General features: G+C 36.5%; 1 protein-coding gene across 3 annotated transcripts in view; it reads left to right on the plus strand.

The window, feature by feature from the left end:
* The window catches only part of RIMS2 (regulating synaptic membrane exocytosis 2), a gene marked incomplete at its 5' end in the record, with an annotated part of 477,503 nt that overhangs the window by 198,304 nt on the left and 251,761 nt on the right, over positions 1 to 27,438 (plus strand). For all 3 annotated transcript variants that reach the window (XM_083865898.1, XM_083865900.1, XM_083865899.1), the window contains one exon: positions 3,239 to 4,164. In XM_083865898.1, coding sequence (XP_083722024.1) covers positions 3,239 to 4,164 — 926 coding nt within the window. The remainder of the gene's footprint in view (positions 1 to 3,238; positions 4,165 to 27,438) is intronic.

Consider the following 27,438-nt stretch of genomic DNA (forward strand, 5'->3'; position numbering starts at 1 on the left):
CATGCTGCTTTCTCTGAAGAAAAGCGCTATATTTTTAGTAAGTCCTTTTTCTTGCATGTGCCCTAGTAGTTGCCACGTGTAGGACAGCTGTGCAAAGCTTTTCCTTCATGGAAGGTTGGAGTAGATTGAGGACCCAGCTGCTTTTCACATTACTGTCAGCCATAGATGGTTTCCTATATTTATGTCTTAAATGGAGGAAGGAAAATGACTGTTTATAGTAAATGTAGCACATGAGATTAGAAATGTTTGTGCAAGTGATATAAAATATAATGCTAAATCAACACATCCTCCTCTCATTAACATAGTTCATGCTAGAAAAATATGTGTATTTTTAGTAAGTCATGTGCCTGCTACTCTGATGATGTTTCCTTAATAGAAATACATTTTCCTCAGCAATAATTCTACAATAGTGTTTTTACTTATGCAGAAATCCATCTTTTTTATCCCCCTTAGCCTTCTTCCCATGACATTATAGCCATAATGTTTTAGCAGAAGATTGCATCCATATAAGGTCCCTGTGACATGGAGTGATATTAATTTATTTATATGTATATGCATAGATACACGTTTTGCCTATGTTTATATAATCTATCTGTAGCTAAACCAATTCTTACTGTTGTGTTGTTTGTAGATACAAGTAGGTAGCTGTTTAATACTGAGGCATCTTTTCATTCAGACTGCTCCAAGGCACAGGTGAGATTTGTCAAACTAGAATCTTTATGGCTTTGTGTGTTATACTGTGGAGTTGATCTTCTAAACCGTATGTACTAGAGTGTTTTAATACTTGGGAGGATAAAACTGATGCAAAAAATGTAGCTCAGAAGACACATGATCTATAGGTTATATAGACTGAGTATACACAGTGTGAGTATTAGTAGTATAGTATGTGTATATTTCACATGTACACATATTTGTCTCAATCTTGCAATGAGATTCACATGAATGAATGCCTGCATCTGATGAGTGAAGATTTTTTCTGTGTGGGGGACACAACTGGGAAGAGGAAGTTATGCACACTTTTGCTATAGCCATGACAGAATTTTTCAGGGATTGGATAATTTGTTATTGGAACAACTTATTTTGGGATGTGGCATGATTTTCATCATCTGAAGTGTTTAAGTGAAAAAAAAATTATCTTCCCTAAAGCATTTTTGTATCGAATCTCTTGTCTTAATGAAGCTTTTATGTCTTTGCAAACTGTCTGCATTTGGGTAGTTCTGTTGTTCTAATTGTCCCTTCCCATTGGCCATTCTGGTTTTAGTGTTGTGAAACTCTGTTCATGTCACATTAGGGCGATTCCAGTTGAGTCCCCAATAGCAGAATCTGTAGAGATTTTGTAAAACTTACAGAGGTTATAATTTGTGCTGGTACTAACATGCCACTGTAACAAGACAGACAGGACATCTTAGCTCCACTGTAAGTGAATAGGCATCTGCATGATGCTTATAGAACTTGTCATGCTTCATACAAAGAGTTTCATTTTTGCAAGATTGAATTAGTTTTCTCATTTGTAGATGCCATTGCAAAGCTAAAGTACTTTACTATTTAAAAGGCAATAATGGGTCCAAATCTTTCAAGTACAGTTTAATAATTCTGTATGGTACCTAGAACAGTACAGAATGCTAGTTTGCCAGTCATCCCACATGCCGTGCACACTCTGCACTGACAGTTGTGGTTTTCCCTTGCTGAGCAGACTGCACTTCCTTCCTGGCTGTGAAAAGAATATTTTCTCTCTCATCTGATAGACAGAGTCCTCTATACTTTCCTGGGCACCAAGGAGAACCTCATTCTCCTTCTCCCCTTCACTAAGTTGAAATGTTTCCTTTCTTCTTCTAGGACAACTCTGACAACATGGCTTGTGTTTTCTCACCTTTTTTTCCTATCCTTCTAAACAATGGGGAGGATCTCCTGCTTGCTGCTGGCAAGGCTTCCCTTCAGAATCGGTGGTCATTTTGTGAGTGTAGAAAATGTTTTAAAAGGGATCTTAATTATAAAGGTAGAACTAAATAAAAGAAGAAAGTATTAAGAACACAAAAAAAGCATCTCATTTGTATTTTTATTACTTCAAGTTTGAGTTGATCTACATAATCCCAGAGAAGGCCCACCTCTCAGCCTATTATATCTGGGATCTTTGTTCTAGTTTTCTGCAGATCCATGTAGGGTGAAAAGCCAAGCATGAATCAGGACATGTCTGGAAGGTAGCATTTTACATGCGTATTACCCTGTAAAGATTGATAAAGGCAAGATTTGAAGGTCCAGTATGTTTTTTCTTATTTAATCGATCCCTTCTAATCATGTAGCAGACAATGTTGTGTAAAACAGAAAACATAACATTCATTATATGTTCCAGACACAGCTTTATGAAAATATTACATATAAATGAATCACATGCTTCAATCTATCATTTGTCAGTGTCAGAAAGGAATATTTGTTAATTCTTTTTCCTCTGTCTCTGAAGCCTCAGTAGTTGTATATAGCTGGATGGTGTCAATGACATCAAAGAGTCAATGTTTTATGTGCCACAGGAACCCCATTCTGGTATTTGTCTTGCTCAAATGCTTGGACTAATACTGCTACCATCTCTATAGAGAGGAGAAAGATTCTTTTCTCAATTCAGGCATCACTTTGAAACTCTTTCCCTTAACAACACAAAAAAAGTGGTTTGTTTTTTGAGTTCAGGTCTTCTGAGTTCATCTGATTTAGACAAGTGCTGCCATTGAATCTTTGTTTTCTGCCCTTGACACAAATTATAGTTTTATGGGAACTGAAATGTGTGGTTTTGAACAATAACAGCTGCTAAAAGAGTAAACTAACTGGATGATCCTTCTAGCCCTAATTTCCATGGTGTTTATAAAACTCTATGAAATAGAAGTTACATGATCAAGTTATATTATTGTAAAATGATTACAAAGCATTATAAAAATTTGGTACTTGTAAAGCGGTCATGACTACAAAGTAACCTAAGTATTTTTATTCTATATTTTATAAAGTCATATTAGCATTTTTCCTTCAAAACTGTTTTTTATTCAAACTGTGCACCATAAGCAGATTTATAGCATGACATGCTTTCTTCAATTTAGTACAGAAAATGTGAGAGCACATTCACAAAGAAATGCAATGAACTGATTTTTTTTCCATTAGCTGGTCATTTTATCTTTTAACTAGCATTAACTGTATATTCATGCTGCATAAAATATTAACAGAATTCTCTTTCTTCTTTCTTGCCATGATTATTTAGGAAAAGAAGCCCTTCAATATCAAGAGAACAGAGCAGAAGATACGACCAAAGGGACGAGAGAGACGAATATTCACAGTATGCTACATCAGACAGTGCGATGCCCAGGTCACCATCAGATTATTCAGATAGGCGGTCACAGCGTGGGCCTCAGTTATACGAAGAACCTGAACTGGGTGATTACAGAGATTCCAACAGAAGGAGCCGCAGGCGTTCCAAGGAGTATCCGGTAGAAGAAGAAGATGCACAAAACATCGAAGAATATGAAAGGCAAAGGAAGGAGGAGGAATACCAGGCACGATACCGGAGCGATCCTAATTTGGCTCGTTATCCAGTCAAGCCACAGCCGTATGAGGAACAAATGCGTATCCACGCTGAAGTGTCCCGAGCACGTCATGAACGGAGACACAGCGATGTCTCACTGGCAAATACAGAGCTGGAAGATTCTCAGATGTCCATGCTCAGGATGGAACGGCCATCAAGACAAAGGTCAGTGTCTGAGCGCAGGGCTGCCATGGAAAATCAACGTTCATACTCTATGGAAAGAACTCGAGAGGCTCAGGGACCAAGTCCCAATCGTCAGAGGACCACAAATCATAGCCCTCCTACACCTAGGAGGAGTCCAATTCCTCTGGAAAGACCAGACATGAGGCGCTCTGATTCTTTAAGGAAACAGCACCATTTGGATCCCAGTTCTGCTGTCCGGAAAACAAAACGTGAAAAGATGGAGACCATGTTACGGAATGATTCGCTCAGCTCAGACCAGTCTGAGTCTGTCAGACCTCCACCACCAAAGCCCCATAAAACGAAAAAAGGAGGTAAAATGCGCCAGGTTTCATTAAGTAGCTCAGAAGAAGAATTGGCATCCACTCCAGAATATACTAGTTGTGATGATGTAGAGATTGAAAGTGAAAGTGTTAGTGAAAAAGGTAAGATTTCTAATTTTTGATTGTTTCATCTATTTTTGATTGAGTTGGTTTCAATGTTGGACATTTATTTTAAATTGATTTCAACCACACATCTACAGCCCTTCACAGATGACTCAACTTTGTTGTGATGGGAATTGGGATTTTTTTTCTAATTTTGTGTTTCATTTACATGAATTTAATGATTTATGTGAGAAACAACAGCACAGCTCCTTTAAGTATTTGGATAAGTTAAAGGAAAAAAACATGCCTACTGAAAAACCCATCAATGAAATCTGCAAAGTATCTAGAGCTGGGCTGTCATATAAGGGCATGGTTTCATGTCCATTAATACCAGATTTGCGTGCTCCTGGATCACAATGAGTGCACATTTGATCTGGATCAAGTGTGGATGCATGACTGTGTTTTTGTTGAATTAAGTGAAGCACATGATACAGACCTTATGCCAGCTTTGTGTTGTCTGCTGCAGGTTAAAGAATGTCTGATCTGCAAAAAGACCTGTGTGTATAAAGTTAACCCACTGAAGTTCTGAGACAAATTTAAAATAACTGATGCAGTTTAAACCAATGGAGATTCCTTTTTCTTGTGGTGCTATGATGATTTTTGGTTTTAGTGCTTTTTAGAAATAGTTTTGGAGTTACTCCAATGTCAGAAAGAAAATTAAGATTGATTGAAATGACTTTCCAGCCTATAAAAAGATAATTTATAATCTAAATATGAAAGTATTGGGGACCATGAGTTTAAACTCAATCAAATGAATCTTATTTGCTTACGTTCATGAATGTTGTTTTAAGCTTTTTTTGAGCTATTATTCTTATACCAGTATACCTTTATTACTTGTCCTGAATGGTCATCTGCTGTTGTGGATTTGGAATAGAAAATTTACTACTATTTATTATTAGTATTGCTATCAAACTGGTTCTGAAGCAAGTAATTAACTCAAGTAAGTGAAATAACTCTGAATTTTCATATGTCAATATCCATAACCATGGTCTGATAAGTAAGGGGCAAGATAGTGTAGAATGGAAGGAAATTTCACCAGGTCGAAGTAGACAGTTGCATGTACTTATGTGAAACAACTGTGCTGAAACCTTGACCTCCTTAGTCTTCCCGATGAGTAGAAAAAACTTATACCAACTTTATGGTCTTCATGATTTTATTCTTAGAAGCGACATTGAGGAAAATAGGACCAAACGATACATGGGAAGTAGTAACAAAATGTTTATTTAAGGTAATTCAGTATAGGAAATATAGTATACAAAATAATATACAAACAATATATTTTTTCAGGCATAACACACAAAGCATATACATTTAGGATTATTAAAGCATGGAATCATTTAAGTTGGAAACAATCTTTAAGAATATTGGTTACCACTAATTTAGCACTTCCATGGCTTCTAACACATCAATAACCCTTGTGTCTGCTGCTGCATGACTCTCTATCCCCTACTTCCATGGAGACAGCAGAATGAAGGACTCCACTAGCACAAAGTCTCTCAGATATTGGACTGCTGATGCCTGGTTTATCTGTGCACAAGACTGGTTTCATGCTTTTCTCTTCAGATCTAGTTTAAAGCTCTCTCCATGAGCCCTGCTAATGCCTGAGAAAAATCCTTTTCACCTTTTGAGACAGGTGACCGAACCCCATTTGTCATCAGGAGGCCTGGTGTCATGTAAGCTGTAAAAATGATCAAAACCCCACAAAATTCTGCTGGTGACACCAGGCTCAGAGTCAAGTATTGATCTGCTGGTTCTCCCTCTCTTCCTTCCTCATTTCCTGTAACTGGGAGAATAGAGCAGAATCCCACTTGTATTCCTGATTCGTCATCCTAAAGCCCTGAGGTGTCTCTTTGATTGCCCTTGGACTTCTTATTGCCACTTTGCTGCCTACCTGAAAAATCCATAATGGCTGGGAGCCTTTCCAGGATAGGAACCTCCCCCTTCATAGCTGGGTCTCAGGTATGCACCAGACTTTTCCAAGAAGTGGGTCTGGTCTACATATCGGGCCTTCTGCTCCCTTCAGATGGGAGTTTATAACACGCTGTACAATTCTAGATTCTCCATGATAATAATGATCTTACAAAACTTGTAGCTTTCACTTAAATAATTCTGCATTTTAAGTGTCAAAGAAAATATTCTTATTGATAACTATGACTGTCCTTATTTCTGAGGTAGGGAATGAAGCTAGGTATGTGTTATATAAATTAATTTTAAAAGCTTGCAAAGATTTTGCAGGGGAAAAAAAAAGTTCCATACTATGCTTTGTTAATCTTGATTGAATTAGTGTAAGCACTTTGTCCTGACATACAGAGTGTAACTGTGTCAGTGTGGCCTGGTGGTGGCCTGCAGCTGGAACCAACGTGGGGAATAGCCTTGTTTTTTTGTAAAGGAGCATAACAACTGCTCGAACTGGGGAAGGATGTGGCTGCTCTTGACTGTGTCTGCTCCCAGCCTGCGCTGGGAGAAGTGACCATGCATAGCACAGGAAGTCATTCCAGCAGTAACACCTGTACCTGGAACCAGAGCCAGCCTCAGTAGCCCTGGTCACATAATCAAATAATATCCTCAGGTCCTCCTTCTTCTCCCCTGCTCTTTAATCACTGGAGTGTGATTTTTTGCAAAGAGGGATTTGGGCTCCCTGAGCAAGGAACGTGGACCTGGCAGCATTGACATGAAGGGCTGAGATGGTGTTTGGTGGGATGAGATGTGCTAAGATCATGGTCAGGAGCTGACTCTGTGACAGAGGAGTTCATTCTTTAGGTCAGGAAACAATGCATGAGAACAGTGTTAAAGGGACATAGCTGGGATTACAAATGTGTTTACCTGAAACTTAGGTTGTGCCAGAATTAGGCATATTTTCCAGAGTGAATTTTGTGCAGGTCTTCACAGATATTGAAACTCTCCTTAGTGACATAACTGAACACCAATTAAACAGACGGCCTCTGCCTTTTTCTGTGAATAGGATAAACAATTCTTTCTTATTGTGTTATTCAAATTTTTTGAAACTCACAGTATTTTTTCCACATTATGTAAGAGACCCTTCTTCACTCTTGCTGTGAATACCAGGCTTCTGGAGCTGCAAAGAGGTCTCCATTTGTAACATTTATTGCCAGTCCTGAGATCAGTGTAGCAGACAGTTCAAAGCTATATCTCTATGACAGGACCTCCTACCTGTCTTAGGAAATACACTTTGGAGAGGAAAAAAGAAGTTGCCTATATGTTTTGGACCAAAATATTAGGTATATTGCTATTTTCCCTAATAATGAAAGATCAAAATTTCTTAAAATGTTAGAGAAAAACAATTCTTGAAATGCCAATGTTTTTATGAAATCATACATTTAAATGGTTGTAAACCAGATCCTCCATCACTAAACATTATAACGATATATTTATAAATGTTCTAGACTATTCGAATTACCATACTTTCTCAAAACCATCTCAGTTTACACAGTGTAGTTTAAAGGCTCAGAGAAATCTGGCCTATAAAAAGAGAACAGTTTTGATGGTATTGCAGTATAGTGGACACTGAGCTTTGTCACCTACAGAGGTCCAAATAAAGCTGCGTTTTGTGCTGCTTGTCCAATTTAAGTATCTTCTATTGTGAGGGACAGTTAGAGTACTTTCTACTGCATGTTCAGTTAGATGTTTCTCAGTGCAATTCTAAGGAGTAGGCCTTAGGAAAGGTTTGAAATGCCCCCCATAATTTGTTAGCCAGCCTGAAGCAGATGTGAAGCAGAGTGCTACTGGCTAATTCTGTTTCCACGGGCTTTACAGGTAAATTTAGAAAATCAAACAGTACCACTGCCCATGTATTCCTTATGGCAATACTGTCATGCCTGCAGTCTGCCAAAGGACCAATCTGAAGAGACTCAGGAAAGGTTGTGGTCCCTGGGGTTGTTGTACCCCCACTTAGAACACAGGCATGAGAGTGGTGACCTGAACTGAAGCTGAGGTTCCACCTGCACCTTCCCCAAACACTTGAGGGTCTTAAAAGCCCTACAAGTCTTTACAAATCTCTCAAACTTTAGGGATTCAGCAAGAGACAATCTCTAGATGGAAGAAGATGATTCATTCAAGGAAATCTAGGTGCATGATAGTTCTAAATATTGCCCTAATTTGTTCTAAATATAAAGTAGGACATAGTAGATTCTCCAGTGACGGTAAACAGTTCGGGCATACGCGCGTTCTATGCTCCCAGCCACTTTTCAGAGCACCCTGTGAGAGGTATCTGTTTGCACAAATGGTGGCTGACATCTAACGTGGGTGGAATCTGTGGTGGGAAAGCCAAATGTGTTCGTGTTTTGTCAGTTCTTAAATTTAGTGTTTGCTTTCACTCTTGTTTTATTAAAACATGATAGTTAGTTAGTTTTTATTATCAAAGAAACTCATATGCATAGGTAGAATCCTTTAGATTGGAAGCAATCTTTGAGTTAAAGTCCAACTGTTAAGAGTGACAAATTCACCATTAAACCAGTGTCACGTCCCTTTTAAATACCTCCAGCAGTGGTGAATCAACTAGTTCCCTGGGCAGCCTGTTCCTGTTCTGGTGTTTGACAAAGCTTTCGGTGAAGAATTTTTTCCTAATATCTGTCTAAATTTCCCCTGCAACACCATCAGGCCATTTCCTCTCGTTCTGTTGCTTGTTACTTTGGAGAAGAGTCTCACACCCATGTAGCTACCACTCCTCTCAGATAGTTGTAGAGGGTGATAAGGTTGTCCCCGAGCCTCCTTATCTCCAGGCTAAACACCCCCAGCTCCCCCAGCTTCCAGGACCTACTTGTTTATTGCAGTATTGAAACCAATCTGATAGACATCCAGTTTAGTTTTTGACAGAGAACTAGATCTGTTTGAAAACAACATACTTGTCACAAGTTAGAAAAAGTATGGTAGCTCATGGTGTGAGGAGCAGAAAGCACACTTCCTGAGCTCAACTGCAAGGAAAGTGCATGCCTTATTTGAGCAGAGATGCCAAGGAAGTGGGATTCCGTCATAGAGCTCTCATTTGAAATTCAGAGAGATAAGGGACCTGATTTCAATCCTGCTTGCGCCAGTTTCATGCATCTTCAACAACTTTGGCTTCAAAGATAAACTGAGCTAAATAAGATCAGAACGAGGTCATTGTTTCTAAAATTTGTTTCATTCAGGTTAGAGAGTTCCTGAAAGTCTAACTTCTCTGGAACAAATTATACTAGAAGGCAGAATTTCAGGAATCAGCTCCAGCAGTTGAACAAAAAAGATTTTGAATTTTCACACAGTTTCAGTATAGAAATATCTTACAATTCAAAGTACACATTTTAAATTATCAAAAGAATAATTGATTATTTAAAATGCTGAAGTGTTTGACATTTTTTATTAAAACAAATTTCAGTGAGTGACAAAATTTCTTATTATTTCACTTAATATTGCAGTGTAGGAGATTGTGTTTTGTTTTTGTAATTAATTAATTAACTTTTCGTTTCATGGACATGTCTATCTCTTATGTAAAGTAGATGTAACTTAAATATATATAGCGTTTGACTGGAAATTCAGAATTCTATTATTCCATTCTTTAAGCTTACTCCTATGAACTGGCTTTATTTTAGGTGCAAATATAAGAAATATTGAGAGATAAGAAATATTACACTTTTCTCCATCTATTTTTAAGCAATAAAATGTCACTGCTTTGAGAGTACTTCTTACAATATTGACTAAGAAGTACCTAAATACTATAAAATATTAGTATTTCCTATGGTTTTTTTTCTAGATAAGATTTTTTCACAGATGTATAGATGAGAACAGAACTAGAATGTTTGAAGTTACAGAAATTTCTTGTCGTAGAGAATTTTTAAAGTAACTTTTGCCAAACCTTCTCCTACTTACACACTTCCATGTTCCTTAGAAGATATTAAAAGAGTGTGATCTTTTTCAGCATTTAGACCACTCCACTGTAAATTATTTTAAATTTGCAGTAATTTAAACTTGGCATAAGACAATCATGTCCCTCATTGAAAAAGCCCTGCCTTTTCCCAGTTCTTGGCTGCATATTCACATCCTTATTATCACTCCTGCTTGCAGGAGTGTTCAGGCAGGTACACATTGCATCAAGCCAGAAAATTTTTGTGGCGTAACTCTAACTAGGCAAAAAGATGATAAATATTAACATTTGAAGATTCCCTATAGAATTATGATTGTCCTCTAAGATATTAAAATACATACTGAAAAGATGGTATGTAACTGATTATGCCTTCTCAGAATCTGAGGAAAGACAGGGATTTTCAGAAGTAATGAAGAAGACATATTTTCATATAATAATCAGAGCATACAGAATATTTTATCATAAGTAAATGAGCATGAATAATTTCATAGCACTTCCATTCAAACAAAAATGTCTAATATTCAATTTTATTGATTAAAAACTTGCCCAAATTGCAATCTGAACCTTCTGTATACAAATGTACAGAAATATTAAAAACTTTAATTATTTTATCACGTTTCCTTTTACTCTGGAACTTTGCTAGAACTATGGCTATAGAGGAAATCTTGTCTAGGCAAAAGATTAATAGTCTTCTGAGATGATGCAACAAAAGAACTATGAGTTATTACTAAAATATTTCACATTTTGTTGTAATTATCTATGGTTTCTGATGAGATTAAGTTATTAATGAAACAACATGATTTTTAATATTTTTAACTTATGGAAAATTTTTATAATTGGATGCTAGGTTTAGTTCACCTTTTTAACACTAATGGCAAGATGCACTCTCCTCTGGAATTTGTGCAAATTTTTTATTCTGAAGGTAAAGTTGTTTCTCTTTCAGTTGAAACTGTAGACCAGAATTATATGAGTGACCTATATTAAAAGTATCATAAAAACATTTTTGCTTTATCTGCACCATTTTTTTTATCTCTTCCAATTTTGAATAGAAAACAAAAGAAACTTCAGTTATCATTTCAAGATAGTTTTTTGCTATACTTTACCATCTTGTCAGGTGGAACATTTGCCAAATAAAATCGATAAATATCCATTAACTTTTTAACAGTTATGAAAGAAGTTGTACAAACATGGCTGGAAAGGTTGTCACCCCAAGAAATGCAAGGCTTCCAATGTAGGTAACTCTTATCTTATTCAACCTGCTCCACTTATTTCAAACTACTATTTCAGTTTAACTAAGTTAGAAATTTTTACTTGGTAACCACATCTTGCATCAGGGCTAAATGCTAATAATTAATACAGATTTGGCACAGATAAGGTAAAATGAAGACCTGGTGAATTCTGTTTAAAGCATTTCAGTTCTTTACAATGCCATAATAGAACAAAAAGACATCATGGAGTTTTTCTTTTGAAATTTTGTGAATATTTCTGAATATTTATTTCTGAATGAATACTCTGATTTTTTTAGGAGTTTTTTACAGAGGAATCCCAGCACACAGAAATAATGACAGCATAAAAAGAAAAAAAAAGACATGTAATATCTCCAGAATACATGAAGTGTGTGTTTTTCAAATTATAATTTTCTTCATACTTTGATGAAATCATTATTCTTCCAATAAAACACTGAAATCTATCTGTCACAAATTAGACTAAGTGTCATTTTAGATTATGTTAGTGCTTTCCTATGGTATATTTAAATTGACTTTGCAGGTAATTTTGTTACTTCTTAAGTTAACTATCAGAAACTAAATGGGCCACTGTCAAATAAGTTTATTTAATTAATTTTAAAAATATTATTTAGTTGGGAATATTTTATGAATTGTATGGTTTGGTTTTTTGGGTTTTTTTTTCCCATTTTCTGTAAAAACATGTCTTTCTTGTCGTGTTTTTATTTTTATGTTTATTTCATCAAGGATAGGATAATCAGTATGGGAGAAATAGAGAAACCAAAGTGAAGGGGAAATAAGCTGAACAGGCTGTACATAGGTCATGAATTTGAAAACTGTTCCTAAGATGCCCTGTCCTTTAGCCCTGTTGTCCCAAGCTCCCCAAAATGTGCCATTCAAGACCTGGAGTTATTCACAGAAACTGCTTGAGATTAAGCTGAATATTGGTGAGAGTGAGACCTGGAAGCTTATGCCAGTCAGAGGAAAATGTATTCTTTCCATCCTTTCACAGTTCTCACTCCATCCATTATAATTCACAATCTGGGCACCAGGAAGAAATATCTGACATGAATAATCTGGGCAAAGTGGCACCAATTTCTTTGTCCTTCTCTGTCTGGCTGGAATTTCAGCTGCAGCTGTTCAGGAGCTGCTGTGTAACAGTGAAGCTGTTCCTGTGATGAGGGCACTGGCACAAGTGTGAGGGGTGACACACTTTGGGCAGTCACAGTGACAGTCCTACAGGAACCCTTCCTAGTCAGACCCTCAGCAGGTGCTGAGTGATGGGTGCCTCAAAAATTGGCCCATCTGCCTAGCAATCTGATTATTGATTTAGGAATGCAATTTCACCCTATTTCTAGCTAACTTTTTCCAATAATAATATTCTCTTGAAAGAATATTTAAAACCCTGTAAAGGTGTTTTAAAGTTTTTGGTGTCTGTCATTATTGTCAAAAAATCATTAGTGTATTTCTCCTGTGATGGTCAACTGAGGTTGAAATCCTTATTTTAGGGGCAAGATAGAAAAAATGATAATGAGATTTATGATAATTAAGAAAATACTAAATAAAACTGTTTGAAGAGGATTGGGTCATTGCAGTCTATCAAATTAGTACTCAGTGATTTTGTTATAAAATTGTGTTGAAAAGTTTATTTTGCCTTGGAATACGAAGTAGCTACGTCTCTCTGAAGAGTGAAGTTTTGTGCTAACATATAATAATATTTTTGCCTTTTCTGCAGAAGTAGTTCCATTTTTCATGGAAGGGTTTAAAGACTATTGCACAAAGAAGCAAGAATATTTAGCCCCCATCACTTTTTCTTGTTTATAAATCATAACTTTTTTTTGCTATTAAGTATGTGGCTTTGAAATGTGAAAGAATTAAACTAATTTACTTTGGAAAATATTTCACACAATATATCATGCTTATCTGGTAAAATAGTGACCTCCTATAATCTTCAGCTGTATTGAGGACAAAGCAGGTCTGCAGACTTTTGGTCCTAGCTAGCAGATGAACCTGGTTGGGTATTGTCACATGTTTACAGAACAGTTACAGAATAAAAGAGAAAGGGGAAAATGGAGAAATATCTCTCAGAAATTTCATTGAGTTCCCCCAACAAGATTGCCATTACTTACACTGCATCCTGGTCCTCCTTTGTATAACCTGTCAAAGTCTTTACATTACTCAGTGGTTCTTCTTCCCTTTACTGAATTTTCAGTTTTTCTCTTATACAGTTTTTTTCACCCTTCCCTCTTATTTGAAGCCCTGTAGTTTTGGCAATGATTTGTTTGATCATGCTGCAGCACTTAACAGACTTTCAGACTTGAAGATACTTTTAAAAGAGTTTATTGCAGTTAATATTTAACTTGCTAAATTGTCAAAAGTGCTGTGGAAGTCAGGTACATCTGATTTCTCCATTTCGCCTCACTGATTAGGTAAATTGTTTCCAGGGAACATTTGAGTAGCATTTATGAGCATAGAGAAGTAGATTGTGAAAGAAGTGTGTGGTATTGGAGCTTCTGGTTTATGTCTCATCTGTTTGAACAGAAAAGTGAACCTAATAGCCTGTATTCATGCAGCACTATATTCTATGTTAAGGTATTCTTTAGAAATGTGTAAAGGCAGATGAACTGAATGAATATGTACATAAAAAATACCCGTGTAACACACTGAGGTTTAGACCAGGTTGGAGGCACCAATTCTTATGAAAATGTACTGATTGATGGCATTCTAGAGAAATATTCTCTAAGAAATAGTTCCAGTGTTTATACGTCCTGCCTTTCTGAACATTTAGATTATGAATATCTTTTAGGTTCCTTGTTATATAATCTGTTTACTTGGAAAATGTAAATATATGAGAATTAGTTATATAATCCAAATAGAATCAAATAGAAGTTTTCATCATAAACCTCCATTACTATTTACTGTTTTGCCTATTTACAGGCCATTTTCTGTATACATCTATGACAAGGAAAGGCTGAGCTTGTGATGCACTTGTGATGAAAGATGTTTAAATACTATCTCTTCTTACTACTCCTAGGAAGTAAGATTTTATAATTTCTAATAATTTTACAATTTCTGCATATTATTTGGTTTTAATTTCTTTTCTAAGTTTAGTTCTGAAAAATCTCTTCATACTGAAAGTTTCTAAAAGATGAGTTCCTTTGAAAAGTCTTCATGTTCAGCTTTTATCACACAATTTTAACACACTTTTAAAAAGAATATTACAAAGCCACCATTTTTTAAAGCTAAGGTATTGATGTGTTGAAGAAGTTGAATTTGTTCTGTAAAGCTTCTGACTGAAGAAGGTTGTCAGAATTAGGTTTGAACTTCAGATTAATATCCAAGCACAATTTAAAAGGCTGTTTTTTTTTTTTGGGTTTTTTTTTTTTTTTTTTTTTTTTCCTTCAGTGTACAAAGTGTATTTTTGAGGCTGAAAGTTCCTGATCTTCTGACATATGTAATCCATTGCCTCAAGTCAATCACTATGAACCTTTACAAAAGCCAAGGCTGGTCAGTAGTTGAAATATTCATATATATAATTTGGTATAACCAGAGGTAGCAGGAGAAGGTTTTCTGCTCTTTGCTTTGTGTGTGTAATACTGCAAGAAAAATTTAATCTCATCAAACCCCTGAATTTCATTGTAAATGTACAAAATTTTCATGGAAACTCAGGCCAGTAGAGTGGGTGAAGCAATTTAAAGACCCCATAAAAAGCTGAGAAGTCACCACGTGCTAGTGTCCCATCTCAAGAGACTGAGAACACAAGGTTTTATCCTGAAGTGTGGCTCAATAAGGTGAACTGTGGAGAGACAGAAGCTCATTGTCATGTGGAATGAAAGCTCCATTCCTCATCCTCTCTCATGATTGTTGATCTGGACCAAATCCATCATTTACATGAATTTTAGTGAGCTGATTTAGGTGACTACACTGGTATGTAACTAAACTGCTACAACAAATGAACATATTCCTTTCACCTTAATAAGCTGAATTACTGTGGCATACTGCACCTCCACCAGAACTGGCACAAAAGAGCTCAGTCACACTGCTGGGAGCAGCATGGAGATGGGTAAAAGCCATGCCCAGTGACAAAGAGCTGTTAGGTAACTCAGCTGCCTAATGGACCACATTTCCACTAAGCAGTAAATAATACTATAACTTTCAAGCAACACTGGCAACATCATAGGCAAAATCGCAAATCATACGGGGTGATGTAAGTGACAGCTTGAGAGATGACAGAGTAGGTGAGAGCCTCTTGGTATTCCTATTTTCCCAAAATTGAAACCACATATCTTATCTAAAGATAGGTCTGCACTGCAGCACAAAGCATGACTGCAGCTCGTCTTGACAGATACAAACTAGTTTTGAGAGTAGTTAAAGTGCTGATAGCTGTAGCTGCAGAGTGCTGACTGCTGAGACCCTGGGTAAATATTCACGTGATGAGCGTGTGCTGAGCTGCTCTGCCCGCGTCCTTGTTACTACAGAGGCTCTGCTGGTGTACAGATATCCTGTGAGATAAGCAGCTTTTCAACCCTGGCCTCTGGAAGAAGATGACTTCTCTAAGCAGTAAGCCTGTGCAAATAAGAATCCTTTATAGCACCTGTGTAAGATGAGAATAAGCATCTAGGAAAATGCCAGTACTTCGTGTTACTGCTGTAGGTTAAGTTCACAAAATATATGGTTGTGGCAAACTTTGTACCAGAAAAATGTATTATCTACTTGAAGTTGTTGCCTTTTTTACCAATAGTTTTTTGCAAGAAAGGAAAAATGCAGCAAAAATAAATACACAATTAAGGCATCTTTACATGATTCTCATTCAGTATTTTCTGAGCCTGAATTTCTGTTGTTCTCTTCTCTTTTTATCTGTACAAAATAACTAAAAAGTGGATGTAAAACATTTCGATTTGCTAACACTAATACTAACACCTTCCTTGTGTCACTCCACAGTAGATCAGATGATTAGACAACATGCATTGCAGGGGAAGATAAAAGCTTTATTTTTCAAAGATGGTAAAGTCTCAGTGTGTCTATGAAATTCAATAAGAGCACAGAACACTTAGTCAACACCTTTGTTGTTTTTAAATATCTGGAAAGAGACTTGTACACAGTGCCCTACCTCTTTGAGTCATTTACATTTGTGTTGTGTGAGTGTGAAATCCCGTCACCCTGTGAAGGCACTGACCTTCAGTGACTCTGCACCAATACAGATCACTGAGCATTTTACAGAGCTGTGTGAAGCTGAAGTTCCCTTTTTATTGACAACAGTAAGTTGTGCTGTAAGAAGTACTATTAAAGTACATTGTAATTTTGTAATTTTGTTCCTAACAAAGGTAACAGTTGCAGGTCAGCTGTTTGAAACAAAACGGGTTGTAGCACTATCTCAGACTTCCTGCTTTGTCTTTAAGTTCTGTATCAGTGAGACTTGGCTGTTTGTGCTGTAGTTTTCCTTGCTGGATTTTTCTGCAGGATGATTTTTTTTTTTTTTTTTAATCTCCATAACCATTCCGAAAATGTAATTCAGCCATTTTGAAGAGTGAGTCCACAGGAAAATGTCTTGTTTTGTCCATGTTAAAACACTTAAGACACTAATTTGAAGTGGTGCATCACCTTCCTTCTGAGGTGTGCATTTTATGTCAGTAAGAAAACTGGCAGAGAATTCATTATAAGCCTCTGAACAAAAATCACAATTCACGGAGGCTTAGGAGAGAATTGTTAGTATTTGGTTACTACTATCTATGGCTCTGCTGAACTTGAGGCTGCTGTGTAGAGCTGCAATATATAGGGACCTTTCTTAAGGAATTAACTTGTTTTGTCTTGCATACTCATAGCCACGAGGATTTTCCCTTTAAGTGCTCTGAGCCAAGGCAGTACAGTATTAAAAAAGAAAGACTACATGTTTTGTATTCTTGCTATGTCTTCTATATCTTGCTGACCCCAGGACTCCTTATGTTGGTTGGTGAGAATTGTTAAATATTGTTCAGATAGTATTCTCTGCAATTTAATTAAGATCATTATCATAAGTTATTTTGACTTGTAAAAATATTGTTCCTTAAATAAAATCCTATATTCAAGACCTCAGGCAGAGATGCACTAAAATTCATTATCAAGTGATTTCTTTGGCAATAGCAAACCATAGAAACTGTCTCTCCTCTTCTCTATTACATGGTTCTTGTCAGTTTATTGCAATGGGATAAACAAGCTCAAAAACAAAACTTCAGAAATTTAATTTTGTGAAACAAATTTCAATAACTTTTTAGATGTAATGTATTTCATCACTCTTTTAGCTGCTGCATATTTTTCTGAGTATTTGTTGCTCTTTAGATCTTTCTAGCTGAATGTTTTTTTTCCAGTTTTGTTTTGAAAACTCTGATGCTGTAAGAGTAACAGTTATTAAAGATTTATGTTTTTATGATTGCAGCTAGTACAGTTGCCAAATCTTTTCTAATCATATTTGTCAAGAGGAGCTGTAAATAATTTTCAAATGGATTGTCTAATAGCAAGTGACAAAAGGGAATTTAACTCAGTTGTAGAAGATTGATGGATTTGTGTTTTCCCCTGCATTTTAGCCTTTGGATCTGTATTCATTTGTAGATCCTACTTCATGAGGTTTGTTTATTTTACCTGTAACTGAAGTTACATATACAACAGCTCCCAAAAGCTTTACTGTTCTTGGAGGACAGAGTGGGTAGGGTGTCACTGTGACTCCTGGTGGATACAGCTGCAGTTCAAGTGTTGCACAGCTGTGACTGGACTGTCTCACATCAGCTTGTGATGTCCTACTGTCCACTAGAAATGTAGATTTATACTTTCACCTCTCCAATTTATTCTTTATTAAGGTGAGCCTTGCTGGAGTGCAGAAATATTTCAGTTCCACAAGTATATGCCAAGTAGCTGACATTTTCATTTCCTGGCTACCCCAAAACTTTCTCACCCCCTCTGGCTTGTCAGAAGCCTCACTAAGCCCGCTTGGATGGCTTAGGAGTGCACAGTAGGTCTTTTTCAAGGCCAGGGATCTGGCCTGCCTATCAGAGGTTTAAATTTGGTATTACATAGCATAATCCACCAAATGCTTTGGCTGTTATATTCCCTGTAAAAATAAAGCAGATTTTGCTGAACCAGACAGCCCCATCGGATCATGTACTTGCAAACTATTTATAATAAAAACATAAGCATAAAATTGTAGCTGCATTTCCAAATTACAGGCTGAGGAGTAGTCAAGAGAATCCTAATCCTTGACTGCTGCTTTTAGGTACTACTCTAATAGAATCAATATAGTTCTTTCTAGAGTCTAACTTGGTCCACTGACAATGCTTTATTGAGCAGGAGAACTCTGCTTTAGGACTTGTGGAGTGTTTCTGCTGTTTTTTTCTAAACTGTTTTTATAGCTTCACAGAATTTAGAATGAGTAATTACCATTACAACATCTAATGCAGCCTGCTATTTATCACAGTCCATTCAGTGACATGGTGTTAATTTGTTATTGAGCTCAATAACTTGTATTACTGAAGAACATCTCGTGCTTGATCAAAGGGCATTTCTTGAAAGGCATCCAGCATTTGTGTGAAGGAGAGATGAGAATCTCTGATGTCTCTTAATAGTTCATTTAAATAGATGATTTCTGTTGTCATTTAAGGTGAGGATTTACATTCAAAACATTCATCTAGCCTTGCATGTGTTTTAAACCTTCATCTCGAAAGATACAGTTTTAATTTTATGCATTCTAAATCATCCTGGTGTTAATTATCCATGGTATTAATCTTAAAATATAAGTTTCTGCATTTGCCTAAGACTGTGTGTAAACAGAAATAGAGAGCAACACTCGTAACTATATGTAATCTGGGCTCCTAGGACTGCTGCAAATGGTAGAACTTCATCTCATGAAACTTGAATACATCTTCATTAATAATTATGAGGACTGAGCCTATCTACAAAAGACAAAATAATCTTAGTTCAATGTCTAAACAGATCTCCTAACTGCTCTCCTCTGGAATTCAGCTAGATGTCTTTTCCATCTTTTCCATCTTTTAATATGAGAAGTTTTGAATTTAAGAGATGTGAAGAAATAAGCAGAACAGATTATATTGTGTTTTAATTATAGAACTATATTTATGTTTGAGAATATGCATTGCTGCAACGCCTCATATGAACTGGCTGATTTGTTTTAGGTTTTCAACATAGTCTTCTAGAGGCTGTGAGCTAACAAATCTTTTAAATAGATTAATATTATTTAATGAAAAATATTCAAATTAAATAAAAGTTTATCTAGAAAAAGATCTATGGAGAAGAGAACAATAGGTTTTATTGGAAGAAAATTTCAAAAACAATTGCATTTAGAATAAGATCTTTCCTGCTCTTTAAAATGAGGATCTAAGAAATCAGAAGATAGTAATTATTTCTAAGAAGATAATGGTTATTTCTATCATTACTATTCCAGTAAAAAGAGAAAATAAGTTCTATGACGTAATAATTTAACTATTTATTTTATTAGAAAAAGATGCCTAGAGAATTTAGAATCAGTGAGGGGAGGCAGTTCTAAAATTATGTGAGGAGAAAATAGAGATTCATAAATTAGGCTCAAATTATTCATTAAATATTTTTATGTACTTGAAATTTGGAAATTTACTTGAAATTACTTAATTCATGACTGTAGAAGTTCAACACAATTTTTTACTACATCAAATCTAAAAGCTGTATTAATTTGATGAAGAGGTCAGATAATATTTCAAAGGGGAAAAATGAGGTTTATGATAACTGAAAGTCAAATATTGAATAAAGAAAGTAAAAGAGCTCAATTTCATCATCCATTTCCTGATTAATGCATTAGTCAAAGAGTGAAAACAGACACAAAGCCCTTTTCCTCTGGACTGCAGAAGAGCTTTTGTTCTTTCAGATTTATTTTCTTCCCCTGCAGTTTTTATTGCTGACCAACACATTGTATGCTATGGGGCACCCCTTTGATCAGGCTGGGGCCAGCTGTCCCAGCTGTGTTCCCTACAGCTTCTCATGCACCCTCAGCCTCTTTGCTGGTGGGGCTGGGAAGTGGGAAATCAGTCCCTTGCCAGCTCTTGTGTGGTAAACAATAATATAATCCTGCACTGTATTGCACCTCAGCTCCAACTGAGCTCTTGATGGCACAGGGGATCCTGCTGCAGGCTAATGCCAGGGAGGGTTTGTGCTGAGTCCACGTTCCTTCCTGATAGGAGCACGGGTTGAAATGCTCTGTGAAAGTACTTCCACCTTAAAGTACTTGCAATGAACTAAAGCAAAAAATAGACTTTATGTAAACTGTGGATACTCAATAAACTTGGCATCACATGCTCTGAGAGGCCTTTTTATGTAGAAGTAACATATTGAGACTATTAAAATAAATGAAGTATTTCATGTTTGCTGAAAAGAACCGAATTTTCTGTGTCTCTAAGACTGATGTATTCTGTTACTTGGATTGGCTCGAATTTCTAACAAGATGCAAATGAGTAAAATTAGCAATTGAATGTATCCTCAGTGGTAAGTGCCAGCCCCCTGTGTGCTCTGAACTAGAGCAGCATTTGCCATCAGTCGTTTCTACACCTTAGTGTGTGACTGTTAATAAACTCAATCGAGTGGCTGGGGTTACCAGCATGATCACAGTTTGCATAAATACAATTATGCCCTTTCCAGCTGAGGGCTTGTTTGTGCATCTTTGGCAGAGGGGTAGAAGAAGAAAGCATGTCGGACTTTGCAGTTGATTGTGTAGATAATGTCTTGGATGAGTTTCAGGACTAATCTAAGCAGGCAGCAGCCCAGAATAATTAGGGTTGGTGAAATTGCCCAGTTGATTATTTTGCATGCTGAGCTTGCTGTTGCTGCTGTAAGAGAGGTTAGTGTTTGGTGCAGTGGCTGCTGCTGAAGACAGGGAGAGGATGAGCTGAGTGGTCCCCTTGGGCTGCAGTGATGGCCATGGCCTGAAGGAACCACGAACAACAAACCTGACCCTGAATCCTTAACCCTCACCTCCACCTCCTTTGCCTCATTCACCCAAAATACAGGTCATCACTAGTCCCCAGTGCAGAAAATTGCAGTTCTTTCTACAAAACTGAGGACCTTTTCTTTGGCTCTGTACATGTCAGCTAACATTTCTGGTCTCCTGCAGAACAGAGTGGATCAATGGCTGAGTAGATATCTTTCTAATGAATTGTATCAGATTATAATCTAAACCAGCACATTGAGCATCCTCCCTTTGTCTCCATAGATGAACCTATTATAAGGATGGGAATAATATGTGTCAAGGTACCACTTTAATTTCACTGTTGCAGCAACAGAACACCTCTTTATGGTCGGCGGGCCCTTAAATAAAGGTTTTCTTCCACAGAAAAATATTTTTTAAAAGTTATTGCTACTGACATCTACAATATCTACAGTCAAAACCAGAAAATGAATTGATCACTGGAATGTTAAAGTGAAATAATAATGAATGACTCTTTTTCTTTCATATTCTATAACATCCTCAGAAGGAAAAAAAAACCCCACCTGTTAAAGGGACTCTCACACGTGCAAATTGTTACTACTGGGGTAAAGGAGAGGTAATAAAATGAGGGATTTTGGCTCATTTATACTTGCTAACTTTATTCCCTCAATTTAGGATCATACTACTCTAAGAAAAAAAAAGGGGAACTCCTTTCCTATTGGTGATATTTTTGTTTGGTGCAATAGGTATAGGAATATGAAAAAATAATATTTGAGAATATATATGAAAATATATATATGAGAATATAGGAAAAATAATATTTAATCTCCAGACTTTAGTCTGGGGCTATACTGATTGCTTTGCTTCTCTCCTCCTTTCCTTTTGCTATCAGTCTGGAAAATATTGCTAACTATGTCTGAGTTTGACATAACTATGTCACACTAGTCATGATGGTGGTGACAGCAAGAAGTTCAGAAGCAAGAAATTCAAAAGCTGGGCAGTTTTGGAACTGGTTATATAGAAGTAAAGAAAATGACAGAAAAGGAAATTGAACGTGGTGAAGGAGAAAATGTAATAGTGATTGTGAGAGTATTCCTGAAGGCTGTTTCACCCAGCCAACCACCTCACAGGTTTCAACAAATAGATAATCAACAAGAAGGGTGGTGCCAGCAGTAATGGTTAGTAAACCAGTCTGAAAGCAAAGGTTTTGTCTCCAGGATGACAAGGTGAGAGCTGCAGATCCCTGATGGGCAGTAGTATCTCTCCACATTGCTCTGCATTAGAGAAATCTAGACTGCAGTCAGTGGGAGTGTTGTTCCTTTTTTAGGTGTAGCAAAGTTTCAGTTTATGTTGAGAGGGGCATTATCATCGATTTTAAAACCATCAAAGTGTGTTTCCTACATTTAACTTTAAAATAAATTTATATTTTAAATGTGTATTTGAAGAGTTTGCACAAAAACCTAGACAATGAGATTAATTCAAAAGAAAATAATCTGGTCAGAATGTTTTTGGCTTCCCTGAATTTAGTAGGAAATCTCTCATGCATCAATTGAAGTGAGGATTTGTGTTTTAATTACAAAAACTTAATCCAGTTAACTTGAGCACTTTCAAGGTAACCTATTTTAACAAATGCAAATGCTCAGCCACTTTCTTGCAAAGACTAATGTTTGCAGACTACATTTTTTTGCTAGAAGCCAATGGAAGCTGAATGTGGCAGTTTGTGTAAGTTTTAAGTGGTCATTTGACTCAAATTTCTTAAGAAATCTCAAGTAAAACAACACAAAAATTGAAAGTGATAGAAAATTTTAATATCAGGCACAAGCATAAATGAAAAATATTTTTAGAGTAATAAATATTTAAATATCTGACTTTGAAGCAAGTCTTCATTTATGTTGAGGACCTGAAAAATACCTGGAACAACTTCTGCTTGGTATATACTACAAAACTTTAAAAAAGAAATAAAGAAAAAAAGTATTTTCCTTGCTTCTGCACTTGCAATGACAGTATTGATATTTCCCTAATTTTCATTTGGAAAAAGTCTTGAAAGTCAGAGCTGTTTTTCCTGGGAGCCATAATTTTGAATTAAATGTTTGTTGTCTTCAAGAAAAGGCTGAATTAATTTTCTTTAAGAGGAAACCAAACCTCTATGATTAATTATTAGTATGTTAAACCTTTGCTATGATAATGTGTTGGCATACCAGATAAAGTCTGTTATCAAATGTCTGTGCAGATGTGACTAAGTAAAACACACATCTGCTGTGAAAATCATCTGCAGATAATTATTAACTGCATCTGTGCCAAGACTGCAATGTTATTGCAAAGCTCTGCCTCATCATTGATTGTAATTTTTAGTCTTCTTTCCAAATACATTGATATTATTTGAGGAGGTGTTTGAATTACATCTATACAAATACTTCAGTATGAAGGCTGGTGAGTTATCTTTATGATTTTCTAAAAGTTTCTTTTTATGAGTTTCTTTTTATTTTTTATAGTTTTCTTTATATATTTAGGAAAAAGTATCATCATGAATGTAGTTTCAGTGCTGCAAAAGGGAAGTGTATTGGTAGAAGAGTCATATTCAAGCCAGGGAAATTCTGACTGGTGGTGGATAGCAGATGGACTTTTGAAGTCCAGGGTTAAAATATCTCTCTGATAAGAAGGTTGTAAGGATTACATCTTTTTATAGCATCACACATATGACTAAGCAGTAAAAAACATGTCATCTACGTTCTTTTTTCTAAACTAGGTTGTGCTGTAAAACTTGATTTATGTCATGATACAGTGCAGGATTATAATGCAGTTGAAAATTGTGCATATGACATGTTTTGCTTCCATGATGTGAATTCCTCATGGAATAAAAGGCCCAAAGTCTGCATAAATTATACAAGAGAAAAAATGTAAGTCATGTGTTGCTTTTAGCCAGATGCTTCATCTAGAAAATAATAAAAAAAAATGTTTTGGCACTACAAGACCTTATGTATTATAAAGCTAATGTGATTTCAGAATTTAATTTTTTAATACTATGCTCAGTTTAAGTGATGATAAAATATTGTGTTCAATCCAAATTAACCTCAAGGTTTTCTATCCCAGTTTGGTGTCTTTTTTTTTTTTTTTTTTTTTTTTTTTTTTTCAGTTGTATATATTTATATATACAGGGTGTTTAATTTTTCATAATTAGCATCTTGATTCAACTTATTAGTAAATAACCTACACATTCTTATATTTTCTTTGACATTACTCTCATTGGCAGAAAGAGTTCATTTGAGATGGAAAGCTCTCCTAAGCCAGAGGAGAAAAACACAACACATTATTTGTTAAGAATGGAAAGGATGAGAGAATACAATCATTATAATGTAGTGCTTGTTCACTGAGGTGAACTTCCAAGGGCAGACCTGTTAGCTGTGACCTTCTTTCAATGCTATAATTTCTCTGAGTGTCAGTGATTTTCACTATGAATTCACCTTGTGAAGATTTGCCACACTTGCAGTGTAACAGTTATAAACTGCTGAAAAGAGATGGAGGGTAGAACTGAAAACTGAGAAACAAAATTCCTTAGTGACTTTGCAAAGTCTGTAGGCAAACCAGAGTTTGTTGAGTGGTTTTGAAGAATGCCTATGCTACTAGTTGTATCTAGATGGAAGTGGAAGTCTTTAGTCAGTGAAAAATTATTCATTTTTCCTCTGTGTTTACTTTTTATGTCCTGTGATATCAATAAACAACCATCTGCCCTACAGAAGCCCCATAATCCTCTAATTCAAGTCTTTGGGATTAACCACCTTTTATCCAAACATATTTTTGTGTCTAGTCTTGAGTCTTATGTTCTGGCCTTTTTCTCCCTGTTTTGGTTAAAACATTGACCTTAGGAAGAGAGACTTTTAATGTAATGACAGTCTTGGAAGATATAAGCACCACCATTAATTTTTTTTTTTTTTTTTTTTTTTTTTTTTTTTTTTTTTTTTAGTTTTTCTTCTATTAATATTTTTATTTCTTAGCAAACAGGGAAACTAGGTCTTTTGTTTGAGGGAAAGAAGATGGCTGTTTCTGACTTAATTTCAAAAATATCATTTTGACACAAGATAAGATTGGATAAAAGAAAGTAATCATACTCACAAAAGAAATTAAATTGGAAAACAACTTAGAACTTTTATAGTATGGATAAAAATTTATGTTGGTTTGCTTGCAATTTGTTCACAGTGGTATTTTGGAGGTAAAACACTTGGCAGGTTGTTTCCTAACAGTGATGGTTCAATGATATGAAAAAATCTGGATAATGAGATAGTCAAAAATTATCTGCCAACCTGAGGAGTCAGTCACAGAGCAGGATCTATCTTTGCTTTTTCTGGCACCCTAGTAAAGAAAGGGAGATAAAACATTTGGAATAGAGAGCAGAGAGAAGAAAAAAGTAATAGTGGTAGAGAGAAAAAGGGAGGAAAAATGGAACAGTGTGGACCTGGCAAGAGGCATTTGCAACACAGAGAACTGGGACACAGGGCTGATGTAGGTTTGTGCAGTAGGATAGGAGGGCAGTAAATCCGGGCTAACACTGTGGATTCACACATAAGACCACAGAACTGCAGTGCAGCAAACAGAGCGATCATGAAGATAATGCCTGCCATTGACATGAGTTGCGCTGATAAAATGGCTAAAAGCATTTCTAACGCAAATCCTCAAGGTTCTCTCATGGCTGCTCACTGCCCAGCGCTTGTAAAAGATAATTCAAGTGATCTGTTTCTGCAGCTTTGTATCTTTGATTGCAATTTCAGCTTCTTGAAACAGCTGTTCTGTTTTCCTGAAGTTCAGTGATGATTTGGTCAACAAACAGGATGGGATGATGTATGTTTTTGAAGAGAATTGAATTGTAGTGGGGATGAGGCATATTTTCTACTCTGAACATTTATCCTTTTGCATGTGTGTATCAGATCAGAATAATCCCACTGCCTGCTCAGCAATTGAAACAGAGATACAAATAAGCAGTTCTGCATACAAAGAAAGTAAATTCATTCTTCACTTCCTTTCTTCTTTCTTTTTGACTTTTAAATGATAAATTTTGAGAGAATTCGTGAAGCAAAATTTGGAGATTATTTCCCTTCAAGACTGTTAGATTCTATACTCTTAAGTAAATCTATACAAATTTCCATTCTTTTGTTCTTCCTTACCTAATCTTTCTAATTTGAAATATTTTGTGAATGAGATGTGGGATCCAGTGTGCTTTGATGGGTCTGCAGACAGCAACAAGCTGAGTGGTGCTACTGCAACTCTTAAAGGATGGGATGCCATCCAGAGGCACCTGGACAATCTCAAGAAGAGATCCATGGGAACATCTTGAGTTTGACAAAGCCAAGTGCTGGTGCTGCGCCCAGGTCAGGGCAACCCTGGTATCAATCCAGGCAGGGGGATGAACAGAGGGAGAGCAGCCCTGCCCAGAAGGACTTGGGGGTCCTGGTGGGTGAGAGGATGGACATGCCCCGGCCATGGCACTCACAGCCCAGAAAGCCAAAAGTGTCCTGGGCAGTGTGGGCAGCAGGGCCAGGGAGAGGATTATGCCCCTCTGCTCTGCTGAGACCCCACCTGCAGTGCTGCACCCAGCTCTGGGCATCCCAAAGAAGGATGTGGACCTGTTGGAGAAAGTCCAGAGGAGGCCACAAAGATGACCAGAGAGCTGAAGCACTTCTCCTTTGGAGAAAGGCTGAAAGAACTGGAGCTGTTCAGCCTGGAGAAGAGAAGGCTCTGGAGAGACCTTAGAGCACTTTCCAGAACCTAAAACTGGCCTACAGGAAAGATGGAGACAAATTTTTTTTACAAGGGCATGTAGTAATAAAAGAAGGAGGAATGGTTTTAAAGTAGAAGAGGATAGTTTTAAACTAGATATGAGGAAGACAGTTTTAAAAAGAGGGTGGTAAAACACAAGCACAGGATGCCCAGAGATGTGGTAGAGGGGAATGGGGATCCCTGGAAAGTTTCAAGGTTAGATGGGCTGGGGCTCTGAGCAACCTGGAGCAGTAGAAAATATCCCTGCCCATTGCAGTGGTAGTACAGGAGTTTTAAAGATCCTTTACAACCCAAACTATACTATGAATCTTTAGGATTGTATTCTTAAAGTATTCTGAGATTAAAGGGTGAAATTTGCTATACTGGTGTTTGATGAAGAAAATAGGCTAGTATGTGACAGTGGCCCTAGTGAAGCTGTAAATCCATGTTGCAGTCTACCAGGATTTTAAAACAATTTTTTTTAATATATGAGTCTATTATACCAGAGACAT

The sequence above is a fragment of the Zosterops lateralis genome (genome assembly GCF_965231275.1).
Source record: "Zosterops lateralis genome assembly, chromosome: 1".
NCBI classification, from domain to species: domain Eukaryota; kingdom Metazoa; phylum Chordata; class Aves; order Passeriformes; family Zosteropidae; genus Zosterops; species Zosterops lateralis.